Source organism: Bombina bombina, chromosome 1 (genome assembly GCF_027579735.1).
Source record: "Bombina bombina isolate aBomBom1 chromosome 1, aBomBom1.pri, whole genome shotgun sequence".
NCBI lineage: Eukaryota > Metazoa > Chordata > Amphibia > Anura > Bombinatoridae > Bombina > Bombina bombina.
Window position 1 is genome coordinate 683,835,255 of NC_069499.1, and position 25,100 is coordinate 683,860,354.

At 36.7% G+C, this 25,100-nt stretch overlaps 1 protein-coding gene across 1 annotated transcript in view; it reads right to left on the bottom strand.

Moving 5' to 3' along the window:
* Positions 1-25,100, bottom strand: part of NRK (Nik related kinase) — a 575,538-nt gene that overhangs the window by 45,184 nt on the left and 505,254 nt on the right. The window contains exon 30 of the mRNA XM_053699167.1: positions 24,655-24,814. Coding sequence (XP_053555142.1) covers positions 24,655-24,814 — 160 coding nt within the window. The remainder of the gene's footprint in view (positions 1-24,654; positions 24,815-25,100) is intronic.

The window sequence follows — 25,100 nt, forward strand, 5'->3', positions numbered from 1 at the left end:
GCAGCTAGAACTTAGGTTCTTTGCTGCTTCTGAGCTTTCCTAGATAAACCTCTCAGCAATGGATAACAAGAGAAGGAAGCAAGTGAAATAATAGAAGTAAATTGGAAAGTTGTTTTAAATTGTATGCTCTATCAGAATCATGAATGTCTTATTATGACCTTACAGTCCCTTTAAGTTTTCACAATACATTCTGATGCTATACTCATACATAGCTTTCGAGTATGCTGTTAAAACAGTAATACATTTTACTAGAAGCAGTTTTGCTATTTAAAATTAAAAAACATTTATGAGCATTTCAATTTTGACCTTTCAATCACTTTTAAATATCGAATCTGAGCGCCAGTTTCCCTTTGAGGAAGTGCAGAATTTCAGTTTTTCACTGCAAATACTAATAGACAATGATTATTTAGACATGATTAGATATTTTCATAGATTTCATATTTTGGTCTAGATTATGAGTAGAGAGCAAAATTGCACTATAGCAAGCGTGATATTTGCGCTCCACTCGTAATACCAGCACATTCAAATGTGTGCTGGTATTACTAGTTAAGTGCAATGCGAATGCAACCTTGCATTTGCATTGCATAGATGCTTTGCGCTCACGCGAGTGCGCTTCCATATGCTCCATTCTGATGCCGATATACAGGGCACAGAACCTAACGCAGCGAAAGGGGTAAGCGTATCTTTAGGCAGCAAAGTTTAAATATATATGTATATGAATATATACATATATATTTATGTGTTTATATGTGTATATACACATATTAACACATAAATATATATGTATATCAGCATATACATATACTGTATCTTCAGACTCGGCAGAAACGCAAGTTATGGAGCAGCGGTCTAAAGACCTCTGCTCCATAACCCTGTCCGCCTACTCTGAGCAGGTGGACAGAGATCGCCACAATTCAACCCGATCGAGTACGATCGGGTTGATTGACACCTCCCTGAAGGCGGACGATTGGCCGTGGGTCTGCAGGGGGCGGCGTTGCACCAGCAGCTCTCTGCATTCAGCGATGTCTGTCGGACCTGATCCGCAATGTCGGATCAGTTCCCACAGACATTTGATAAATAGGCCTGAGAGCATGCAATTTTAAACAACTGTCCAATCTACTTCTTTTATGTATTTTGCATAATTCTCTTGATATCCTTTGTTGAGAAGCATTTCTAAATAGGCTCAGTAACTGCTGATTGGTGGCAGCACATAGACACCTTGTGTGATTGGCTCACCAATGTGTATTGCTATTTCTTCAAAAGAGGATACCTAAATGATGAAGCAAATTAGATAATAGAAGTAAATTGGAATGTTGTTTAAAATTGTATTCTCTATCTTAGTCATTTGGATTTCATGTCCCTTTAATATCTCTTAGCCAGGTACTGTAAAACTTCTAAAACCCTATGAGAGATTACGTGTTTTATTAATAAGTTATCTTAGTGACATGAAATAGGTTATTGGTCTGTTTTGGTCACCCTTCATGTTAATTTATAAGTATTTTGTTAAAGGGATATTCCAGCCAAAATTGGAAACCACATGGGTGCATTTGGGTATGGAACAGAAGCAATTTTGTAATATACATTCATTAGCAAAAATGCTTCTAATAAAAGCGCCAGTTTCCCTTTGAGGAAGTGCAGAATTTCAGTTTTTCACTGCAAATACTAATAGACAATGATTATTTAGACATGATTAGATATTTTCATAGATTTCATATTTTGGTCTAGATTATGAGTAGAGAGCAAAATTGCACTATAGCAAGCGTGATATTTGCGCTCCACTCGTAATACCAGCACATTCAAATGTGTGCTGGTATTACTAGTTAAGTGCAATGCGAATGCAACCTTGCATTTGCATTGCATAGATGCTTTGCGCTCACGCGAGTGCGCTTCCATATGCTCCATTCTGATGCCGATATACAGGGCACAGAACCTAACGCAGCGAAAGGGGTAAGCGTATCTTTAGGCAGCAAAGTTTAAATATATATGTATATGAATATATACATATATATTTATGTGTTTATATGTGTATATACACATATTAACACATAAATATATATGTATATCAGCATATACATATACTGTATCTTCAGACTCGGCAGAAACGCAAGTTATGGAGCAGCGGTCTAAAGACCTCTGCTCCATAACCCTGTCCGCCTACTCTGAGCAGGTGGACAGAGATCGCCACAATTCAACCCGATCGAGTACGATCGGGTTGATTGACACCTCCCTGAAGGCGGACGATTGGCCGTGGGTCTGCAGGGGGCGGCGTTGCACCAGCAGCTCTCTGCATTCAGCGATGTCTGTCGGACCTGATCCGCAATGTCGGATCAGTTCCCACAGACATTTGATAAATAGGCCTGAGAGCATGCAATTTTAAACAACTGTCCAATCTACTTCTTTTATGTATTTTGCATAATTCTCTTGATATCCTTTGTTGAGAAGCATTTCTAAATAGGCTCAGTAACTGCTGATTGGTGGCAGCACATAGACACCTTGTGTGATTGGCTCACCAATGTGTATTGCTATTTCTTCAAAAGAGGATACCTAAATGATGAAGCAAATTAGATAATAGAAGTAAATTGGAATGTTGTTTAAAATTGTATTCTCTATCTTAGTCATTTGGATTTCATGTCCCTTTAATATCTCTTAGCCAGGTACTGTAAAACTTCTAAAACCCTATGAGAGATTACGTGTTTTATTAATAAGTTATCTTAGTGACATGAAATAGGTTATTGGTCTGTTTTGGTCACCCTTCATGTTAATTTATAAGTATTTTGTTAAAGGGATATTCCAGCCAAAATTGGAAACCACATGGGTGCATTTGGGTATGGAACAGAAGCAATTTTGTAATATACATTCATTAGCAAAAATGCTTCTAATAAAAGCTATAGCTGTTTCAAAAGTGAACTTTAGTATGCACTGTGCACCAGCATTTTAAACACAGCACTTGCTCAGAGAGCCTAAGGTGCTTGTACCATCTGGTAATGACTCAATTTGTTAATTGCTGACATGATACACGCCCCACTGATTATATGAGCTGCTGCATTATTTAAAATGTGGGTGCACTGAGAATATCTAACTATGCTTCACGTGCACGTGCAGAGAAAAATATTAACACTAAATAAGTTATAACTTTTACTAGAAGCATTTTATGCCAATACATGTATATTGCAAATATGTTACTATTCAAAGATGCAATACATCTATGTGCATTTAAATATTGACTGGAATGTCCCTTTAAAGAATACAGTTTTTATTTGATTGTAGTATCTCATGAATGAACGAAACCATTTTATTGTTCTTTTTTCAGACAGATTGCACCTTGCTGTATTATGGACATTGTAGTTTTCTGACTATTGTACCTTCCATCTGTTTAAAGTTACTTTGGTTTGAGAATTGGAGATTTGTCACTTGGTTAAACAATCTCACACAGGAAAACAGAAGAAACTTTGGAAAACAAATGTTTTGCCATACACTGAGTACCATACATATAATATTACACGGGTGGCAGGTTTTGTTACCTCTTTTCTAAAATTATTATTTTTGTTTGTGTTTTATTTTGTAGTTAAATGCCAGTAACATTTTTAGTTTCACTTTAGCAACTGCAAACAAATTCCAACACGGAAAATCAGGCTTTATTTGGTATTGCCTTTAAAATTTGGTTTAAACAATGTTTTGGACTGTTATATTAAACTCAAATAATTAGGAAGTATGTTAGATATATGCCTAGCATTTTGTTAAAGTGTAGTCATCTTTTATCATAATAAACCCATTCAAGGTTTTGAAGCCCTGTTTTAATTATTTCAGATATAAAAGTGTGATGTGACCTCAGAGAGTTAGCCAATTAATTTCAAATGTTTCCAATGGAACCAAACACTAACAAGCTAAAAGTGCATTATCATAATATTAAGTGACTAAAAAGAGTTATAATGAATGAACTATATTGCAGATAAGTACATTATTAGTCATATAATAAACACATCACTTAAAGGCATAGATCTGAGAAGCTAAAGGCCTACAACATTAACTAGTATTAATTAGGCCCTGTAGGCTATGTACATTTTGTATTGAGTGTAAAAGAAAATTTGATGTATTGTATTTAATATTTTTTAGTTTCTTGTATTTTTTTTTATAGATGCTCCTTTTGCTAAACACACATTTTTTTCTCTGATATCATAAAGTCAGTAAACAATAAACCTATTAGTTAGCTATCAGTTGTACAAAAACAAGCACAGTCTGTTTACACCTTTTCATGTTTAGTTCCTTCTCTTTCGTAAATATTAACACTTTAACTGCTGAGCCATGTCCACCCCTGTTTTGGAGTCTTTAGATGCTTCTTATCTTTAAGACCTGCTGTAGGCAATTTTTCAGTGAGAATCCCACATATTGTATATTGTTGTTTTCAGCAGACCCAGCAGATTGAAATTATACCATTATTTTAATAAAGAAGGTTGTAGTGTGCATGTTTTTCTTCTTCTTTCTAAACACTTAAAGGGACAGTCTACACCAGAATTTTTATTGTTTTAAAAGATAGATAATCCCTTTATTACCCATTTCCCAGTTTTGCATAACCAACACAGTTATAATAATATACTTTTAACCTCTGTGATTATCTTGTATCTAAGCCTCTGCAAACTGCCCCTTTTTTCAGTTCTTTTGACAGACTTGCAGTCTAGCCAATCAGTGCCTGCTCCCAGATAACTTCTCATGCACAAGCACAGTGTTATCTATATGAAATACGTGAACTAACACCCTCTAGTGGTGAAAAACTGTTAAAATGCAATCTGAAAGAGGTGGGCTTCAAGGTCTAAGAAATTAGCATATGAACCTCCTAGGTTAAGCTTTCAACTAAGAATACCAAGAGAACAAAGAAAAATTGGTGATAAAAGTAAATTGGAAAATTGTTTAAAATTACATGCTCTATCTGAATCATGAAAGTTTATTTTGGCCTAGACTGTCCCTTTAAGTTAAAGGGCCATGATACCCAAATTTTGAATGTTCATTTTAATAGGATCAACCTGATACTGCTGGAGAGTTATAGTCTGTGAAACACAAGAGAGCTAAAAGAGGTTACACCATGGGTTGGCATCATTGTTTTGGGCAAGCTAGCCATTTCCCGTTTAAGCACTTCTCTTTCCATTGCATTTGTATGGTTTCATGCTAATATACAAGATTTTACATGGTTTTCATAGGTATTACTGAATTTTCTATTATAGTACAATACAAATTCATAAACTTAGGTATGGATGCATATTGTAGCAAACTATGCATGCTCTCATATGGCAGATCTTTATGAATATAGCTGATCGTGTGCTTACTACTCTAGCAAAACATCACTACAAACCAAACCAAGTGCAGAGTTATTTGCTTCCATTAAAGACATACTGTATGTACCCCAATTATTGTCTTTTGTGATTTAGACAGAGCATACAACTTTAATAAAAATTCCAATTTACTTATTTTATCAAGCTTTCTTTGTTCCCATGATATTCTTTGGTCTGGGGCACTACATGGCAGGAGATAGTGCTGCCATCAAGTGCTCTTAAAACGGATAACATTCTTGCAAAACTGCTCCCATTTTGTGCTTCAGACACGTGCATGCTCATGAACTTATGTACCTGCTTTTCAACAAAAGATACCAAGAGAACAAATACATTTTGATAATAATAAGTAAATAAGAAAGTTGTTTAAACTTGCATGCTCTAGCTCAATCACGAAAGAAAATATTTTGGGTTCTATGTCCCATGGAGGTAGCTACTACATTGCACAGTACGTTGCCCAGCTTACTGTGTTGATGTAGTACCTACGTCTAACACTCTGGTTCATGCTGTGGGCGTCGCTGAAAGCTTTGACAGCAAAGACTGTAGCCAGGGGCAGAAGGCATCTGCCTTCATATGGTAAGGAAGAACTGATCGTTCTTCCTTTACTATATGAAGGCAGATCGCCGATATTGACAGTGACTTTTTGTGAGTGAGGCGGTAGTTGTTGCATTTCTGGAGTCTGCTATTTCTGAACAAAGAGAATCTTTTACAACCATTTGTGTAATGACTGCATAAGGGTATGTAAATAATTTCAGTGAGAAAACCAAAGTTTTTAAAAAAGTTAAGGTTCTCTACTAAAAAAAATAGAAGTTTTGATAAATAAAAAAAAATCATGGCTCTACTTCTGTTTAAATGGAGTGAGAGAGCGACAGAGGAGAAAGAGGAGAGAGAGAGGAGGGAGAAGAGAGAGAGAGATGAGAGAGAAGAGAGCGAGAGATAGAAGAGAGAAGGGAAAGAGAAAGGGGGAGAGAGAGAGGAGAGAGAGGCAAGATGAGAGAGATAGAGAGAGAGAGGAGTGAGAGAGGAGTGAGTGAGAGAGAGAGAGAGAGAGAGAGAGAGGAGAGAGGAGAGAGAAAGAGGGGCTAGGAGGGACATTGGGATTTAACTTTATTAGAGAGACAGTGGTAAGGCATGTTACTGTAATAGTTCTTGTTTTTTTGTTTTTTTCTTGTTTTTTGTTTTTTAAATAATTTAGATAATCTAGTTTTTATTCAAGCAAGAGTATACATGCATAAGAGTAACAGTGGTCTTAGGGGAAACTGGGCTCTAGATTACAGGTATAATCATATGAATTATTGTTACCTATGGTAATAATAGGTATTAACTATTGCTTTTGTGTAAAATAAACGCTCCCTCCACAATTCCTAGAGAGGCCAAAAGCAAATACTGTAACCTGCAAATGCTGCAGGTATAATTGCTGGTTTAGGCAATTTGCAGCAGTTTGAAAAACAACATTACATATAATACTTTACGACCTCTTCACAGTGCATGGAACAAAACACAATTTTTACACAAATGCAGAAGGTGTTCAGTATTCTTTTAAGCAGAGAATCCTTTACTCTGGCCGGTTCATCACCTCTACTGTAGAGTTTTCCAGATGAGTTGGAGAATACAGATAGCATTCATATCATAAATATAGGTAGTTAGACCATTGAACAGTGAAGTAAGGGTTCATTAGATCATTCTTTTTTATATTTTTTAATCTATGCAATATAATAGTTTCCTGTACAAAAAAAAAATACCTTTTAAATATTGAGCAGCACAGATTGCTCTTTTATTTGATTTTTGTGGAAAAAAATAACAATAATAACATTCTGTTGTACTAACAGAATGGCACAGAACATTTCTTATGATTACAATTGTTCCACTAACATAAAGTACATTTCTGCAAGGTGCTGTAACTATATTTTTAAAAGCTTGCAGTGTGCTGTTAAGTTGTATCAACGTTGTGCTGTCGAACCTGAAGTGACCTTAAAAATGGTCCAAAGTGCAGGCAAACAATTTATAGATACGCATTGCTCCTCCGATTATGCTTTTATATCTGTCACATTCTAAAAGCTTTAAAAAAAAAAAAATGATTTGTGCTTTTTTTGGCACAAAAAAATATCCTTTAATAATAGTTTGGATGATTGGAATAAATAAGACTATTGAATACTATTTTGAACAGATTCATGCAGGGCTGTTAGGTACAAACTTATACTAAAGGTTAAAGTAAAAGTGTAACCCTAAAAACTGCAGCCAATGATATCTAGTGATAACTTTTTGAGATTCCGCCACTGATAAAAAAAAACTTAGATTCATTAAAACTCTGTGTGTCTGAAATATGTAAAAGCAAGTTCTTTAATGAAACTTTTGTGAAGTGCTATAGGTTAGTTAGAAAATTACATTAGTGTATTTTTTTTTGTTACACTAAAAGCAGACATTTTTAATGTTTTTTTTTTTTTTCATTTTGAAAAATTGATGTCCCTGTTATAAAACATTTTCAAATCAACAGCTTTAATATAATCTTTATCATGAAAAAAAATCTTAATTTTAATGTTTAAATATTCATTTACTGACTCTTTTAAAGGAACATAAAAATGCTAAATGAAAATGCCCTATTATTATTATTATCATTTATTTGTATAGCTCCGTAAAATTTCGGAGCGCTGGGAGTGTTATATGCAAGCTGTAGCTCAATAATAAAATGCTCTAAATTTGAGGTTGATTACAATGTTTCTATATTCTCTTACGGTATCAGATAAATGAGATTGGCCATTTTTTTATTTTTTTATCAGAGATCACAATCTCAGCTGAGGTTGATAATTGCCACAATATTACATTCCCATTTCCCCATAATGACATATTTAACAGTCGATAATGACTGTCGATCCACAAAATCTATTAATGGAGGGTATACTGTGCATGTGTGTTTTTTTGCAATTGAATAGAAAGGTGTTTATGACAATCTGAATGCTGATTGTATATGGGCATGATGGGTATAGTGGAGGTGCTTACTTAATGATGTTTTTAAACTTTTTAAAAAGTTAAAAAATTATACTTGTAATATTTCAGTAAATGGAAAAGTTGTTTAAAATGACATGCTCTGTCTAAATCATTTGGGTTTCATGTTCCTTTATAAATAGAAGTAAACTGGATTTTTTTTTAATAACCATTATGTTTCTTTTTGACTTTCATATCCCTTTAAATTAGGTCAGTGCCAGTGAGCTTAGAATCTTAAAATAATTACACTGACAAGTTTTTCAGCACTTGCTTGAGATTTAAAGGGAGACCAAACCAAAAAACAGGGACTTGGGAATATATTATAAGTTATTTGTAGAGAGCCAACAGATTCTGCAGTGCTAATATATAGGGCTAGATTACAAGTGGAGTGTTAATTTAACGTGCGCCCATAAACATATATATACATACCTATATATTTTGAATATACTACCCAATGCGTGACTTACCCCTTTTGCTGCACTAGGTTCTGTGCCATCTCGGAAGGCATCAGAATGAGGCTTCCATTGGAGCCTATGACAGCGCACTCTTTTGAGTTCAAAGATTCCATGCAATACAAACATGATGTTGCTTTTGCATTGCTCTTTACTTTAAATACCAGTGCACATTTCCACTCGTAATCTGTCCCTTAGTTTTTAAAAAATCAAACAATATAAATATATATGGTTAGCTATATAATATTTACTAGGAAATGACTACTTCTTTAAATTTAAATGAACACTTGCAAGTTTATATATATATCTACCCTACTAAATATCGGAGGGCACCAGTTCTCACCAATTAAGTGATTATTCACCCCATGGTTTTAAAGTGACATGAAACACTTTGAGATTGTAATTTAAAAAAGTTTAAAGTGTGCATAGTAAAAGAATTTTTTTTCTTGTAAATTGTGGGTTTTTCACTAACCCAACCAAAATGCCAGCAGCAAGCTTTGTGTAGTCCAGAAGCAAGTCTGGTTTAGCAACTCCCATTAAGACAAGAAAAACAATTTCAGGAAACATGGTGTTTCAAAACATGTTCACACTCACCAAGCAAGTTAATTTATTGCAAAACATCAGATAAATATTGTAATTTCAAAGGAATAGATTACAAGTAATGATAGCAGGCATGTGATAACCACTTCCACTTTACTGCACTACCATTAGTGCACAATTTTTATATTACAAGTCCATGGTAAAGTGCATTAACCAGAAAAGAGTTAGCACGCCCAACTTTGCTCGAGTGCAGTCTATGCCTTCAATGGATATCGTGGCCGTGCTAATTTGTGCTGGCATTTTAAGTTTAAAGTTATAGTTTGTGCTCAAACCAAAACGGCACCAGAAAATGTAGGACAACCTCAGATCTGAACTAAAGGGTTAAACAAAGTTGCACAAAACACATCAAAAACACATTCAAATAATGTTTAACACACACACACACACACACACACACATATATATATATATATATATATATATATATATATATATATATATATATATATATATATACACTTAATAAAAATCTATCATATTAATATTGAGAAACATATGTTAAAAGGGTTAAAAAGGGACATGGTATATGGCAAATTGTTTGAGTGGAAAGCGCTCCATATATGTATACATAGTCATGTGAAAAAGAAAGTACACCCTCTTTGAATTCTATGGTTTTATATATAAGGACATAATAACCATCATCTGATTCTTAGCAGCTTAAAATTAGGTAGATACAACCTCAGATGAACAACAACACATGTTACACTGTGTCATGATTTATTTAACAAAAATAAAGCCAAAATGGAGAAGCCATGTGTAAAAACTAAGTACAACCTTACTACTTTCATAGGAATTAAGAGGCTAAGTAGCAACCAGATGCTACTAATCAAATGCCCTTGATTAATTGATCATCAGCAAGTGTGACCACCTCTATAAAAGCCAACGTTTTAGCAGTTTGCTGATCTGGAGCATTCAGGTGTGTGTTAACACAATGCCAAGGAGGAAAGACAACAGCAATAATATTAGAGAAACAATTGTTGCTGCCCATCAATCTGTAAAGGGTTGTAAGAACATTTCCAAATTCCAAACAATTTAAAGAGTGGATGTCCCAATGTCAGACTGTGCAATGCGCAGAGAAATTACAAAAAAACAAAAGTCTACAGGCCTGTAGCATGTTAAATGTTAAAATTCATTCATGGTAGTACAATTTGAAAAAGACTAAACAAGTATAGCTTGAATGGAAGGTTTGCCAGGAGAAAGCCTCTTCTCTCTAAAAAGCAGCACAGCACAGCACAGCTTAGGTTTGCAAAGTGCATCTGAACAAACCACAAGACTTCTGGAACAATGTCCTTTGACAGACGAGAACAAAGTGGAGGTTTGGCAATAATGCACAGCGCCATGTTTGGAGAAAACAAAACACAGCATATCAGCACAAACACCTAATACCAAATGTCAAGCACAGTGGTGGAGGGGTGTTCATTTGGGCTTGTTCACCATGCTTGTTGACCATGAACTCCTATGTAAACCAAAGTATTCTAGAGTCAAATGTGAGGCCATCTGTCCGTCAGCTAAAGCTTGGCCAAAATTGGGTCACGCGACAGGACAATGATCCCAAGCACACCAGCAAATCTACAACAGAATGCCTGAAAAAGAAAAGATTTAAGGTGTTGCAATGGTACAATCAAAGTCCAGACCTCAACTTGATTGAAATGCTGTGGTCGGTCCTTAATAGAGCTGTGCATAAATGAACTGAAGCAATGTTGTATATAAGAGTGGGCCAAAATTCCTCTACAATGATGTGAGAGGCTTAAAAAGTCATACAGAACACGATTACTTCAAGTTATTGCTGCTAAAGGTGGTTCTACAAGCTATTGAATCATAAGGTGTACTTTACGTATTTATCACACATGGCTTCTCCATTTTGGCTTTATTGTTATCAAATAAATCATGACACGGTGTAATATGTCATGTGTTGTTGTTCACTTGTGGTTTTATTTACCTCATTTTAAGACCTGCTAAGGACCAGATGATTGTTATTATGTCCTGATATATAAAACCAAAGAGGGTGTACTTTATTTTTCACATGACTGTGTATATATATATATATATATATATATAAACGCATACAACATATAAACACATAAATATACATGCATACACATATAGACACACATATATATATATGTATATATACAGTATATATATATATATATATATATATATATATATGTATGTATACTTTTGTGCCCTTTCAAGTCAAATACCTTGAAACATGCAAAATCTATTTTTTTCATTTTTAATGTATTTTAATGTGTTTTGGCTTTTTTTTAATGAAATTCCAATGTTCTTAACATAGAAAAAAAAATCCTTTTTATTTTCTTAATAAACAGAACAGTTGTTATACTTCAATTGTTGTGTGGTCTGATTTCTGCTCTCCAAGATATCATACAGGTGCAATACTCTGCTCCAGCTGAGGTTCAGAATACTTATTGGGGATAAGGTGTATCCTGCCCTAAAAAGAGCCCCTAACAACATCCCAATGGGCGGCAATGCCGGTGATATATTCCAGCCAGTATCGGTGCCAACTTTGGCGATGTAGAGTAAAGGATTTTTTTGGAATATATAGCAGCAAGCCTAACAACTATACCTATGTACCCCTAAACCGACAGAACCCACCACAGCAAACTAACCATACACTACTTAACCCTTAAACCACCAAGAGCCTACCGCAATAAAACTTCTACCCTATTAACCCCTAAACCGCCAATAGCTTAACGCATTATCCCTCTACTCTACTTAACCCCTACCCTGCCACAACTCTTTAACCTATTAACCCCTAATCTGCCACAATCCCCCAACACAATAAGACCCCTAAGAAATATAATCCACCACAAGACCCAACGAAAAAACTACTACATTACGTCTACATAACACATAAAAATAACAAATGCTAAATTTACAAAAATAAAAACAGTTATGCCTATATTAAAACTAAGACTCCCTTTAAAAAAAAAAAACAACCTACCTCAAAATAACAAAACCCTAAACTAACACTATATAAAGTAACTCTATGAGGCTTATTTAACAAAGGTCTGTCAGACCTGATCCGACAGTGCGGATTAGGTCCGACAGACCTCGCTGAATGCGGAGAGCAATACGCTCTCTGTATTCAGCATTGCACCAGCAGCTCTTGTGAGCTGCTGGTGCAACGCCGCCCCCTGCAGATTCGCGGCCAATTGGTCGCCAGCAGGGGGGTGTCGATCAACCCGATCATACTCAATCGGGTTGAATTGTGGCGATCTCTGTCCGCCTGCTCAGAGCAGGCAGACAGGTTATAGAGCAGCGGTCTTTATAAACACGGGGCTTTAAGCTCCATACGGAGCTTGATAGATATGCCCCTATGCATTCCTATTGGCTGATTTTCAAATCTAAATTCAAATCTGCCATTAGAAAAAGCTTTTATTCTATTAGCTGATTTGAATTTGGATTTTAAAATTTGCCCGTTTGCGGGTGCGTGTGATAAATTAGCGCTCCACTTGTAATCTAGACCTAAATAAATTATAGATAGAATGATGCATTCAAAGAAAAGATTAGTCTGAGAATAACATGTAGATGTATTTTTAAAGCTTTGTTAATTGATTACATTTTTACAAAATAAGTCTAAAGTTAAAGGCCTAGATTTGGAGTTCGGCGGTAAAAGGGCTGTTAACGCTCCGCGGGCTTTTTTCTGGCCGCACCATAAATTTAACTCTGGTATCGAGAGTTCAAACAAATGCTGCGTTAGGCTCCAAAAAAGGAGCGTAGAGCATATTTACCGCAAATGCAACTCTCGATACCAGAGTTGCTTACGGACGCGGCCGGCATCAAAAACGTGCTCGTGCACGATTCTCCCATAGGAAACAATGGGGCAGTTTGAGCTGAAAAAAAACCTAACACCTGCAAAAAAGCAGCGTTCAGCTCTTAACGCAGCCCCATTGTTTCCTATGGGGAAACACTTCCTACGTCTGCACCTAACACTCTAACATGTACCCCGAGTCTAAACACCCCTAACCTTACACTTATTAACCCCTAATCTGCCGCCCCCGCTATCGCTGACCCCTGCATTACACTTTTAACCCCTAATCTGCCGCTCCGTAAACCGCCGCCACCTACGTTATCCCTATGTACCCCTAATCTGCTGCCCTAACATCGCCGACCCCTATGTTATATTTATTAACCCCTAATCTGCCCCCCACAACGTCGCCGACACCTGCCTACACTTATTAACCCCTAATCTGCCGAGCGGACCTGAGCGCTACTATAATAAAGTTATTAACCCCTAATCCGCCTCACTAACCCTATCATAAATAGTATTAACCCCTAATCTGCCCTCCCTAACATCGCCGACACCTACCTTCAATTATTAACCCCTAATCTGCCGACCGGAGCTCACCGCTATTCTAATAAATGTATTAACCCCTAAAGCTAAGTCTAACCCTAACACTAACACCCCCCTAAGTTAAATATAATTTTTATCTAACGAAATAAATTAACTCTTATTAAATAAATAATTCCTATTTAAAGCTAAATACTTACCTGTAAAATACATCCTAATATAGCTACAATATAAATTATAATTATATTATAGCTATTTTAGGATTAATATTTATTTTACAGGCAACTTTGTAATTATTTTAACCAGGTACAATAGCTATTAAATAGTTAAGAACTATTTAATAGTTACCTAGTTAAAATAATAACAAATTTACCTGTAAAATAAATCCTAACCTAAGATATAATTAAACCTAACACTACCCTATCAATAAAATAATTAAATAAACTACCTACAATTACCTACAATTAACCTAACACTACACTATCAATAAATTAATTAAACACAATTGCTACAAATAAATACAATTAAATAAACTAGCTAAAGTACAAAAAATAAAAAAGAACTAAGTTACAGAAAATAATAAAATATTTACAAACATAAGAAAAATATTACAACAATTTTAAACTAATTACACCTACTCTAAGCCCCCTAATAAAATAACAAAGCCCCCCAAAATAAAAAATTCCCTACCCTATTCTAAAATACAAATATTACAAGCTCTTTTACCTTACCAGCCCTGAACAGGGCCCTTTGCGGGGCATGCCCCAAGAATTTCAGCTCTTTTGCCTGTAAAAAAAAACATACAATACCCCCCCCCAACATTACAACCCACCACCCACATACCCCTAATCTAACCCAAACCCCCCTTAAATAAACCTAACACTAATCCCCTGAAGATCTTCCTACCTTGTCTTCACCATACCAGGTTCACCGATCCGTCCTGGCTCCAAGATCTTCATCCAACCCAAGCAGGGGTTGGCGATCCATAATCCGGTGCTCCAAAGTCTTCCTCCTATCCGGCAAGAAGAGGACATCCGGACCGGCAAACATCTTCTCCAAGCGGCATCTTCTATCTTCTTCCATCCGATGACGACCGGCTCCATCTTGAAGACCTCCAGCGCGGATCCATCCTCTTCTTCCGACGACTAGACGACGAATGACGGTTCCTTTAAGGGACGTCATCCAAGATGGCGTCCCTCGAATTCCGATTGGCTGATAGGATTCTATCAGCCAATCGGAATTAAGGTAGGAATTTTCTGATTGGCTGATGGAATCAGCCAATCAGAATATAGTTCAATCCGATTGGCTGATCCAATCAGCCAATCAGATTGAGCTCGCATTCTATTGGCTGATCGGAACAGCCAATAGAATGCGAGCTCAATCTGATTGGCTGATTGGATCAGCCAATCGGATTGAACTATATTCTGATTGGCTGATTCCATCAGCCAATCAGAAAATTCCTACCTTAATTCCGATTGGCTGATAGAATCCTATCAGCCAATCGGAATTCGAGGGACGCCATCTTGGATGACGTCCCTTAAAGGAACCGTCATTCGTCGTCTAGTCGTCGGAAGAAGAGGATGGATCCGCGCTGGAGGTCTTCAAGATGGAGCCGGTCGTCATCGGATGGAAGAAGATAGAAGATGCCGCTTGGAGAAGATGTTTGCCGGTCCGGATGTCCTCTTCTTGCCGGATAGGAGGAAGACTTTGGAGCACCGGATTATGGATCGCCAACCCCTGCTTGGGTTGGATGAAGATCTTGGAGCCAGGACGGATCGGTGAACCTGGTATGGTGAAGACAAGGTAGGAAGATCTTCAGGGGATTAGTGTTAGGTTTATTTAAGGGGGGTTTGGGTTAGATTAGGGGTATGTGGGTGGTGGGTTGTAATGTTGGGGGGGGGGTATTGTATGTTTTTTTTTACAGGCAAAAGAGCTGAAATTCTTGGGGCATGCCCCGCAAAGGGCCCTGTTCAGGGCTGGTAAGGTAAAAGAGCTTGTAATATTTGTATTTTAGAATAGGGTAGGGAATTTTTTATTTTGGGGGGCTTTGTTATTTTATTAGGGGGCTTAGAGTAGGTGTAATTAGTTTAAAATTGTTGTAATATTTTTCTTATGTTTGTAAATATTTTATTATTTTCTGTAACTTAGTTCTTTTTTATTTTTTGTACTTTAGCTAGTTTATTTAATTGTATTTATTTGTAGCAATTGTGTTTAATTAATTTATTGATAGTGTAGTGTTAGGTTAATTGTAGGTAATTGTAGGTAGTTTATTTAATTATTTTATTGATAGGGTAGTGTTAGGTTTAATTATATCTTAGGTTAGGATTTATTTTACAGGTAAATTTGTTATTATTTTAACTAGGTAACTATTAAATAGTTCTTAACTATTTAATAGCTATTGTACCTGGTTAAAATAATTACAAAGTTGCCTGTAAAATAAATATTAATCCTAAAATAGCTATAATATAATTATAATTTATATTGTAGCTATATTAGGATGTATTTACAGGTAAGTATTTAGCTTTAAATAGGAATTATTTATTTAATAAGAGTTAATTTATTTCGTTAGATAAAAATTATATTTAACTTAGGGGGGTGTTAGTGTTAGGGTTAGACTTAGCTTTAGGGGTTAATACATTTATTAGAATAGCGGTGAGCTCCGGTCGGCAGATTAGGGGTTAATAATTGAAGGTAGGTGTCGGCGATGTTAGGGAGGGCAGATTAGGGGTTAATACTATTTATGATAGGGTTAGTGAGGCGGATTAGGGGTTAATAACTTTATTATAGTAGCGCTCAGGTCCGCTCGGCAGATTAGGGGTTAATAAGTGTAGGTAGGTGTCGGCGACGTTGAGGGGGGCAGATTAGGGGTTAATAAATATAACATAGGGGTCGGCGATGTTAGGGGTAGCAGATTAGGGGTACATAGGGATAACGTAGGTGGCGGCGATTTGCGGTCGGAAGATTAGGGGTTAATTATTTTAAGTAGCTTGCGGCGACGTTGTGGGGGGCAAGTTAGGGGTTAATAGATATAATACAGGGGTCGGCGGTGTTAGGGGCAGCAGATTAGGGGTACATAAGTATAACGTAGGTGGCGGTCGGCAGATTAGGGGTTAAAAATTTTAATCGAGTGGCGGCGATGTGGGGGGAGCTCGGTTTAGGGGTACATAGGTAGTTTATGGGTGTTAGTGTACTTTAGGGTACAGTAGTTAAGAGCTTTATAAACCGGCGTTAGCCAGAAAGCTCTTAACTCCTGCTATTTTCAGGCGGCTGGAATCTTGTCGTTAGAGCTCTAACGCTCACTGCAGAAACGACTCTAAATACCGGCGTTAGGAAGATCCCATTGAAAAGATAGGCTACGCAAATGGCGTAGGGGGATCTGCGGTATGGAAAAGTCGCGGCTGAAAAGTGAGCGTTAGACCCTTTAATCACTGACTCCAAATACCAGCGGGCGGCCAAAACCAGCGTTAGGAGCCTCTAACGCTGGTTTTGACGGCTACCGCCGAACTCTAAATCTAGGCCTTAGTGTCTATAAAATAATGGAAGCTGCCATGGAGCAACTTTCTCTGTTACGGCCAATAAGGGACAGTTATAAATAGGTCACTAGAGTGTACAACCAATGGCGGTGTCGAATATAACAGTGTTCTGCACTTCTATTTCTAACAGGAACTGAAATGCTCACAGTTTCAGAATGGAATTACAGGAAAAGGGGACAAAATAAATAATGAAAGTATATTTAGGTTTTTATTATATTTACAATTTTTATCATTTTATATTACCATCTCAAAGTGTTTAATGTCCGTTTAACATTGTATATAAATGTACCAACATAGCTCCTATAGTTATAATAGGGAGTTGTTGTCTTTTATATACTTAGGACCATATTACGAGTGGAGCGCAAAATTGAGCTTTGTCAAACTCGATATTTGTACTCCATTCAGTAATACCAGAGCATGCAAATGCGTGCTGGTATTACAAGTTAGCCGCGTTTGCATTGCATGGAAGCTTTGCGCTCTAGAGAGTGCACTTCCATAGGCTCCAATAGGAGCCTTGTTCTCATGCCCTGAGACACTGCTGAAAGCCTAGTGCAGCAAAGGGGGTAAGTCTAACAGCAATGGGCAGCAAATATTAAATATATATGTATATGAATATATAAGAATCCAATAATTGCACTCACAGCAATCTTTAATGTGTGACATTTCTGGGCATTCACCCTTTCCTCAGACAACCATAAAGTGCAAACAACCGTGTTAAAATATACAATAAGCCCCTCCTCCTTCAAACATAACCAATCACAAGGGTAAATCATCAGCAGTGAATAATCATGTCATTGTCATGGTGATCAAAATAAAAAATCATTAAAGGGACAGTCAACACTTACTTTAACATGTTTTTATATTGAAAATAACAAAACGGAGGTCCGCCTACACTATACCCCTCCTGCCTTGCCGCCTTGCTTCTGTCCTAATCAGCGGCGCTAACTACTCTAATACCCGGTAAATATGGATGCCGGACTCCCCCCACCATTACGTAGCTGCCTTCTTCTTCAACTGATAAGCAAATCAGAATCCAGTCCTCGGACTGAAATTGCACGCGCTTGCAATTTCTGTCCGATGCCTGGATTCTGATTTGCTTATCAGTTGAAGAAGAAGGCAGCTACGTAATGGTGGGGGGAGTCCGGCATCCATATTTACCGGGTATTAGAGTAGTTAGCGCCGCTGATTAGGACAGAAGCAAGGCGGCAAGGCAGGAGGGGTATAGTGTAGGCGGACCTCCGTTTTGTTATTTTCAATATAAAAACATGTTAAAGTAAGTGTTGACTGTCCCTTTAACAGTATACGGATATGTCATGCATATCAAAAATATAAACATCCTGTGTAAATCAAATAAAAAATCAACAGACATATTTTTGTGAAAAATAAACAAACATTGTTTATATTGCATCCCTTGAGAGAGAGTGATCTAGCTAGCTATCTACATATCCATAATTGCACATTCTAGCCTCTATATCTCATAATTAATAGGAACAGAATGATATCATAAGTCATGTTTAATAGTACATTACCTTGATCAAATACAATGTGAAAAACACCGCATGTAAGAGTTCTCCATTAGCCAAACAAACAAACATTTGCAGCGTGGTGTGGACAGGACTTACCGGGGAGATGGGGGGGGGTGTGTGTCTCGTTACGTTATCACGTGTGTCACTGCATCCAGCCAATTAGCTGTAAGAATTTTCGATCTCCACTAGTATGGCAAATACACAATTACAGCAAATACTATATTCGCTACTGCTGTTCTTAAGTAGGTGAATACCACAGATACAGTCTATCATGGCCAAATATGCAGTAAGACTGGCCAGAGACGCAACCGCAACACAAGGGTGTGTGTTCACAGGGCATCATTGTGCTCATGTACCCTACTAGCAAACCATCTGCACATCTGCACAATGCTACAATGTATCTCACATCTAAACACTCACTACGATGTACCAAATATATAGAGAGGCAGGTACTTATGTTCGAAAATCCACATATTGCTGTGAAATTACTAACTTGTTTATAATACTCTGGGAATAGATACTGCACATAAGAAAAGAGCCTCTATACTAGGACAGAACATTATATGTAATTCATATTGTGTTTAGACAAAAATAAATATGTAATACTACAGCTGTCACTAAATAAGATCAGGACAAAAGAGCCTATATACAAAAGAACCTATATACAAAAGAAGAGAATATATCTGCTACAAAGTTATTACATGTGGGTGTCACTTAGGGAACTAATATCAGCATCTAGCTGACTACTACCTAATCATACTCTACCTTCAGTCTTTATGCCAATCGGAGTATGGAAGTAAAAGTTCCAATCATAAAAAATAGTGCCAATCCACACTGGCATTGAGTCCACCTGGGTATACAGTCCAAAGGGTATATATCCATAGCTAGCATATTCTAGCTGTAGAAGCTTCTTCTTTCTGTCCCCACCACATCCTAGGGTATGTGATCAATTAACAGGAAGCGAAGATCCATTACGGTATGGTTCATCTCCAAGAAGTGCCTTGCTACCGGTTGGTCTGTATTCTTTTTTCTTCAAAGCTGTTCTTATGGCACTCCTATGGTTAGCCATCCTCTTCTTAATATCATTGTCTGTTTTTCCTACATAGTACTTTCCACAAATACAATTGAATCAGTAGACCACGTATTTGGAAGAACAGGTTAAATGGAATTTGATCTTAAACCTATGGTTTTAGATTGGATGGTGAAATGAGGTACTTTGGATCATTGAATTGCAGGTTGTGCAGCTAACGCATCTGAAGCATCCTGGTTTCTGTGTCTGTAGCCATGATTTCTTGATGTAGGCATGTTTAGGGTCAGTAATCATCAATATGTTATGTAGATTTCGTCCTCTCTTATATCCCACTCTTGGGGGTTCAGTATTCTGAAAAGTAAGTGACGAATTGGATGCCAGGAGCCCCCAATGTTCCCTCACTGACCTTGCCAACACATCAGTAGCAGGTGTATAAGTAGCTACAAATGTCATACATTTATTTTTGTCTACCTTCTGATGATTTTTCAACAATTCTGCTTGTGTACATTCATTGGCTGTCTTCTGAGCCCCTTTGATTATGTCATAGGTGTATCTCCTCTGGGAGAACTTTGTTGACATTTCCTGTAGTTGTGTCTGTACCTCCTCTTTCTGGTAATTGCTCATCACCACTCTGTACATCTGGGCCTTTGGTATGGCCCTAATGAGGGATGGGGGGTGGCAGCTGGTTGCTAGTAGAAGGGAATTCCTATCTGTGTGTTTATGGTACATTGTTGTCTCCAGCTGGGTCTCTTTTTTGTAGATCCTTAAATCAAGGAAATCTACAGCTGTTTTACTGTGTACCATCTTAAATCTCACATGTGTCGGTTGCTCATTCAATAATTCAAACCATTCTACGAGTTTATTTTCATCCCCCCTCCAGAGCAGGAGGACATCATCAATGTACCTCTTGTATACAATGATATTGGGATGCTCATTGACCTTCATCACATTGTTCTCGTAGTCTTCCATAAAAAGTTTTGCGTAAGAAGGGGCCATATTCAACCCCCGTCACCATCCCTGTAACCTGTTGGAAGTATTGTGTCTCAAACCTAAAATAGTTGTAGGTCAGACAAAGTTTCAGAATTTTGAAGATGAATTCAATATCTGGTCCCACATATGGATATTTTAATAGAGCTTTCCTAATGGCTTCTACCCCGTCACTGTGGGGAATGATTGTGTACAAACTTGTGACATCCATAGTCACTAGGAGGTCATCTGATTCCACAACACCAATGCTAGGTAATAGATTGAGGATGTCAGTAGAGTCACAAATGTATGATTTAATTTGTTTCACCATAGGTTGTTGGTGAAAATCCACCCATTGAGCTAGTGGGCTTAATAAAGAGCCTCTAGCCGACACAATGGGGCGTCCAGGTGGTTTTTGTAGACTCTTATGCACTTTTGGGAGGGTGTAAAGAATTGGCCATATAGGATCTTTCACATGTAGCCATTCATAGGTAATCTTCATAATCCAATTCTGTTCAAGGCCCTCCTTCAGTGTTTCTGAAATAATCCTCTGGAATTCCCTCATAGGGTTACAAGATAAGGGCCGATATACCAGCTGATCGTCCAATTGTGAATAAACCTCTAGTTGAGTACCACAATAGCTCCTCCTTTATCCACTTTGCTGATATATATATATATATATATATGTGTGTTTATATGTGTTTTTACACATATTAACACATAAATATATATGTATATAAGCATATACATATATATTTATAGAGAACACACAGTTCCCATAGCACTTTTCAGTGTTGTTTTTGTTCAAACACCCCCCACCCGTTCACTTTAACCCCTAAAAAAATGCTTTGTGTAGTTTTTTTCAAAAAAAATAAAGATGGTATTTTTTTATTATTAAAGAAGCTTACAATTAAGTTTGAGGGAAATTTGGGCACGTTTTTTAAAATTAACTAGAGATCGAACCTCTGGTTAATTTTAGGAGCTCTAATTGCTATTGCGAGCTTGCAGTAGGATTAACCAGCCACTTGTAATGGCTGGTTATTTATCAGTACTTGAAATCTAGCCCTTAATCAGGTAAATTGCAGACATTACGTACTGTAGGTGTAGGCATTCTGTGGGAGTTAGCTTGGTGTTCCAGGAGGATATAGGGAAGACATTATGTAGGTGTAGTCAGTTTGTGGGAGTTAGTTGGGCAGTTCAGGGGAGTGTAGCAAAAGTATGACGTAGGTATAGGCGGTCTGTGGGAGTTAGCCGGGCGTTTCAGTGGAGTAACCTGTACTTTGATTGGAATACATTGCCAGCAGTGTGATATATGCCAATCTCTGAAGTACAGGCTATGTAGGGTTTAGCGCAGTTGGCCTAACGCGGTGTTGGTTTAGCGTGCAAGTGTAAACTGCTCTTTTTTTAACAGAGCGCCCCATAGAAGTCATTGGGGAGAAGACATTAGCATGGTCATGGTATCCAAATTCCTGAAGTTAGCACGTGAGCGAAAAAGTTATTTAGTGATCCATTTGTAATCTGGTCCAAAGTGGTTACGGTCCCTTTAATGACTGAAACATTTTTAGGCATGGAAAGCTCTACTGGATCATGTTTTTTGTTGTTTTACTAAATATATAATTTATATAACCATTTTGGAAGAAAACTGAAATATGTGTTTTATGAAACTGATTCAGCAATTCAGCTGTCAAGGTAATGAGCAATGTTTAATTAAAAGCACCACTTACATGTAAATGAAATTCTAATGGTGTACATAGGGTTTGCATATTCATGTTCACTAGGTCTGCATAAACCATTTACTGTTCAATTTTACTCAAGTTATCCAGGTCAGACCCTAGTCTGTGAAAATAAATTAAACTCTAAGGTTCCCCACTGTTAGACATCAGTTAACATCATAGTGCATTTATAATTTAACTATGAGTTTTCTTATGCATTTTAATCACCTGTTAAAGACAAAGTATAGATATTTTAAATTAACATAAACGTAGACATTTTCTAGTCTGTATTTTGTTTTGTAATTAGTCATAGCAATTATTTTTATGTTTTTTTTTTTAATCTGATAGTTTAAAATAATATTGTATATGGTATGCATTTATTTTAAACGTAAATAAAAAAAATCAGAGCCAGTTAAAATAACAGTAAATACATGTATAAACTACTGATTAGTGAAAATTTATAAAAAATGCATCAAAATGGATATTTATTTATAGCTGCCTTTTCAATAAAAGGCAACCTTCACACTATACAGCATAGATAATAGGCAGCTTTAACACCTCATGCAAAATAATCAACCAACATATTAACCTTTGCATTACATTGTATGAGAGCCTAATCAAGAACAAAATTGGAGCAACCTAAATACATAAAAATATTCCACGTAGCCTCCATTCATTACACTACTATAATCCCATCTCCATTCTTTATGCACACGTATATGTAAGCTTAAAGGTACAGTGTACCGCAACATTTTCTCCCCTGTAATGTATTCCCTATGATTGACTTTACTTGCTTGAGTGTATTATTATTATTATTATTATTATTATTATTTTTATTTTTTACAAAATTGCTCCTTTACCTTAATTTTGCCAATTGAAATTGCTATTTTTACCTGTTGAATCAACCACCTATACTGACAATGTCAGTACTTGAATACTGGCTATAGAAAAGCTATGTAAACGAGCCAACAGAAGAAATTATACAACATTTTCAATTTTTCTCTCTAAGTATTGGGCTTTGGTATACAAACAGAGATAAGATAATACAGCATTTCTGAGTGTTGAACATGATTAGATAAGGAGGTCTGATCTGCCTGCAAGCTCAACCCATTTTCAATAGTTGTGGTTTCAAAGAGCAAGCACAGCAATTCCATATACAAAAATAAACCCAAAGGATCAATTTCCAATACACTTTATACTCTGCAGCTGGTATAACAAGTAATTTGTAATACATTAAGGGAAAACTAGTTTTACAGTATAAGGTCCCTATAATCTTGAAGATAGGTGACAGGTATACCCAATGTCATTAATATAATAAAAAAAATGTTCTGAACATAACTGAACATATTCTGGTGCTAGTTTTTACTTCCACCATTTGACAGCTAGTGGGGGCATTGGACCTATCATTTGACAGAGAAACATTACTCCTTACAGAAGGTCCTAAGTGTTTACAGTCTGTTTTTGTCAGATAAGGTGGCACCGTTTTCTTGCATCTGTTTTATTTCTCTAACCCTGATGGATTATTTATTTATATTTTTTTCATGGACCATACGGTGTCTATAGGATCATGCTAAATTTTATTTGAAAGAGGATACTCTTTTATTTAAAGTGATTGGTCTCATGGGACTATGGGGCCTATTTATGTAGCTGCTCCTTGACTCATCAGATACGATCGGGATGATTGACACCCCCTGCTAGCAGCCGATTGGGCGCGAATGTGCTGGGGCGGAATTGCACAAGCATTTCACTAGAAATACGCTGTCGGTATTTATCGTTGTGGGGCAGTCAGGATACGCTACATGTCCGCCCGCACATTAATAAATTGGCCCCTATGTATATACTTTTACATGAGAGAGAGTGAACATTTCATCTGAACCATTTGGTCGTTTAGGAACTACAATTTTTATATTGCATGTGAGATAAACAGAGGGTCGATAAGCCGCTCATTTGAATGGGGTGTTAACAACTCTACTCAAACTCCAGATGTGTAAACGTCAAGGGAAGCCTCAGTAGATCTCCATGTCTACAGCGATCCTGTTGATTAGTTATGTTTCTTAAATGACTATTGGCTACAATATATAATGCAAGGCTAGATGCTAGGATTCCTAAGTATCCAATGTGGTGCAAGCTCTTAAGTTTAGAGTCTCAGAAACACATAAAATAATAATATATAAAGTTAAATACTGTAAGTAATTCCACATTAGCAAATGAACTTACCCACTGATGCTGGCATTTCACCCCACTGCAAAACCGTCTCTTTGGTGAAGCGTCCATAGGTATCAATGTAAACGCCCTCATCTTCATAACTAAGTAAGAGCTCCGTGCCATTTGTATTGGGCAGCAGAATGATGGCATGTGGGTGAATATTTCCCTGGATCTAAAATCAGATTTGAGAGGTTATTTTTTTTCTATTAAATGACGTTATTACTAGGAATAAACTTTCCCAAATACACATAAATTACTATTAATAGGTAATCTATCCAACCATAATGTATCTAACAAAATCACTTTACTTTTACTACAATAGTATTAGGGCACAAAATATATAGTAAATTGTTTTAAGTGAAGACAATAACAAAAACAAGCAAAAGGACATAAATACATCTGGTTAAGTTATATAATATGTTGGATCTTTTTAACTTATTAATATATTATATCCTTTA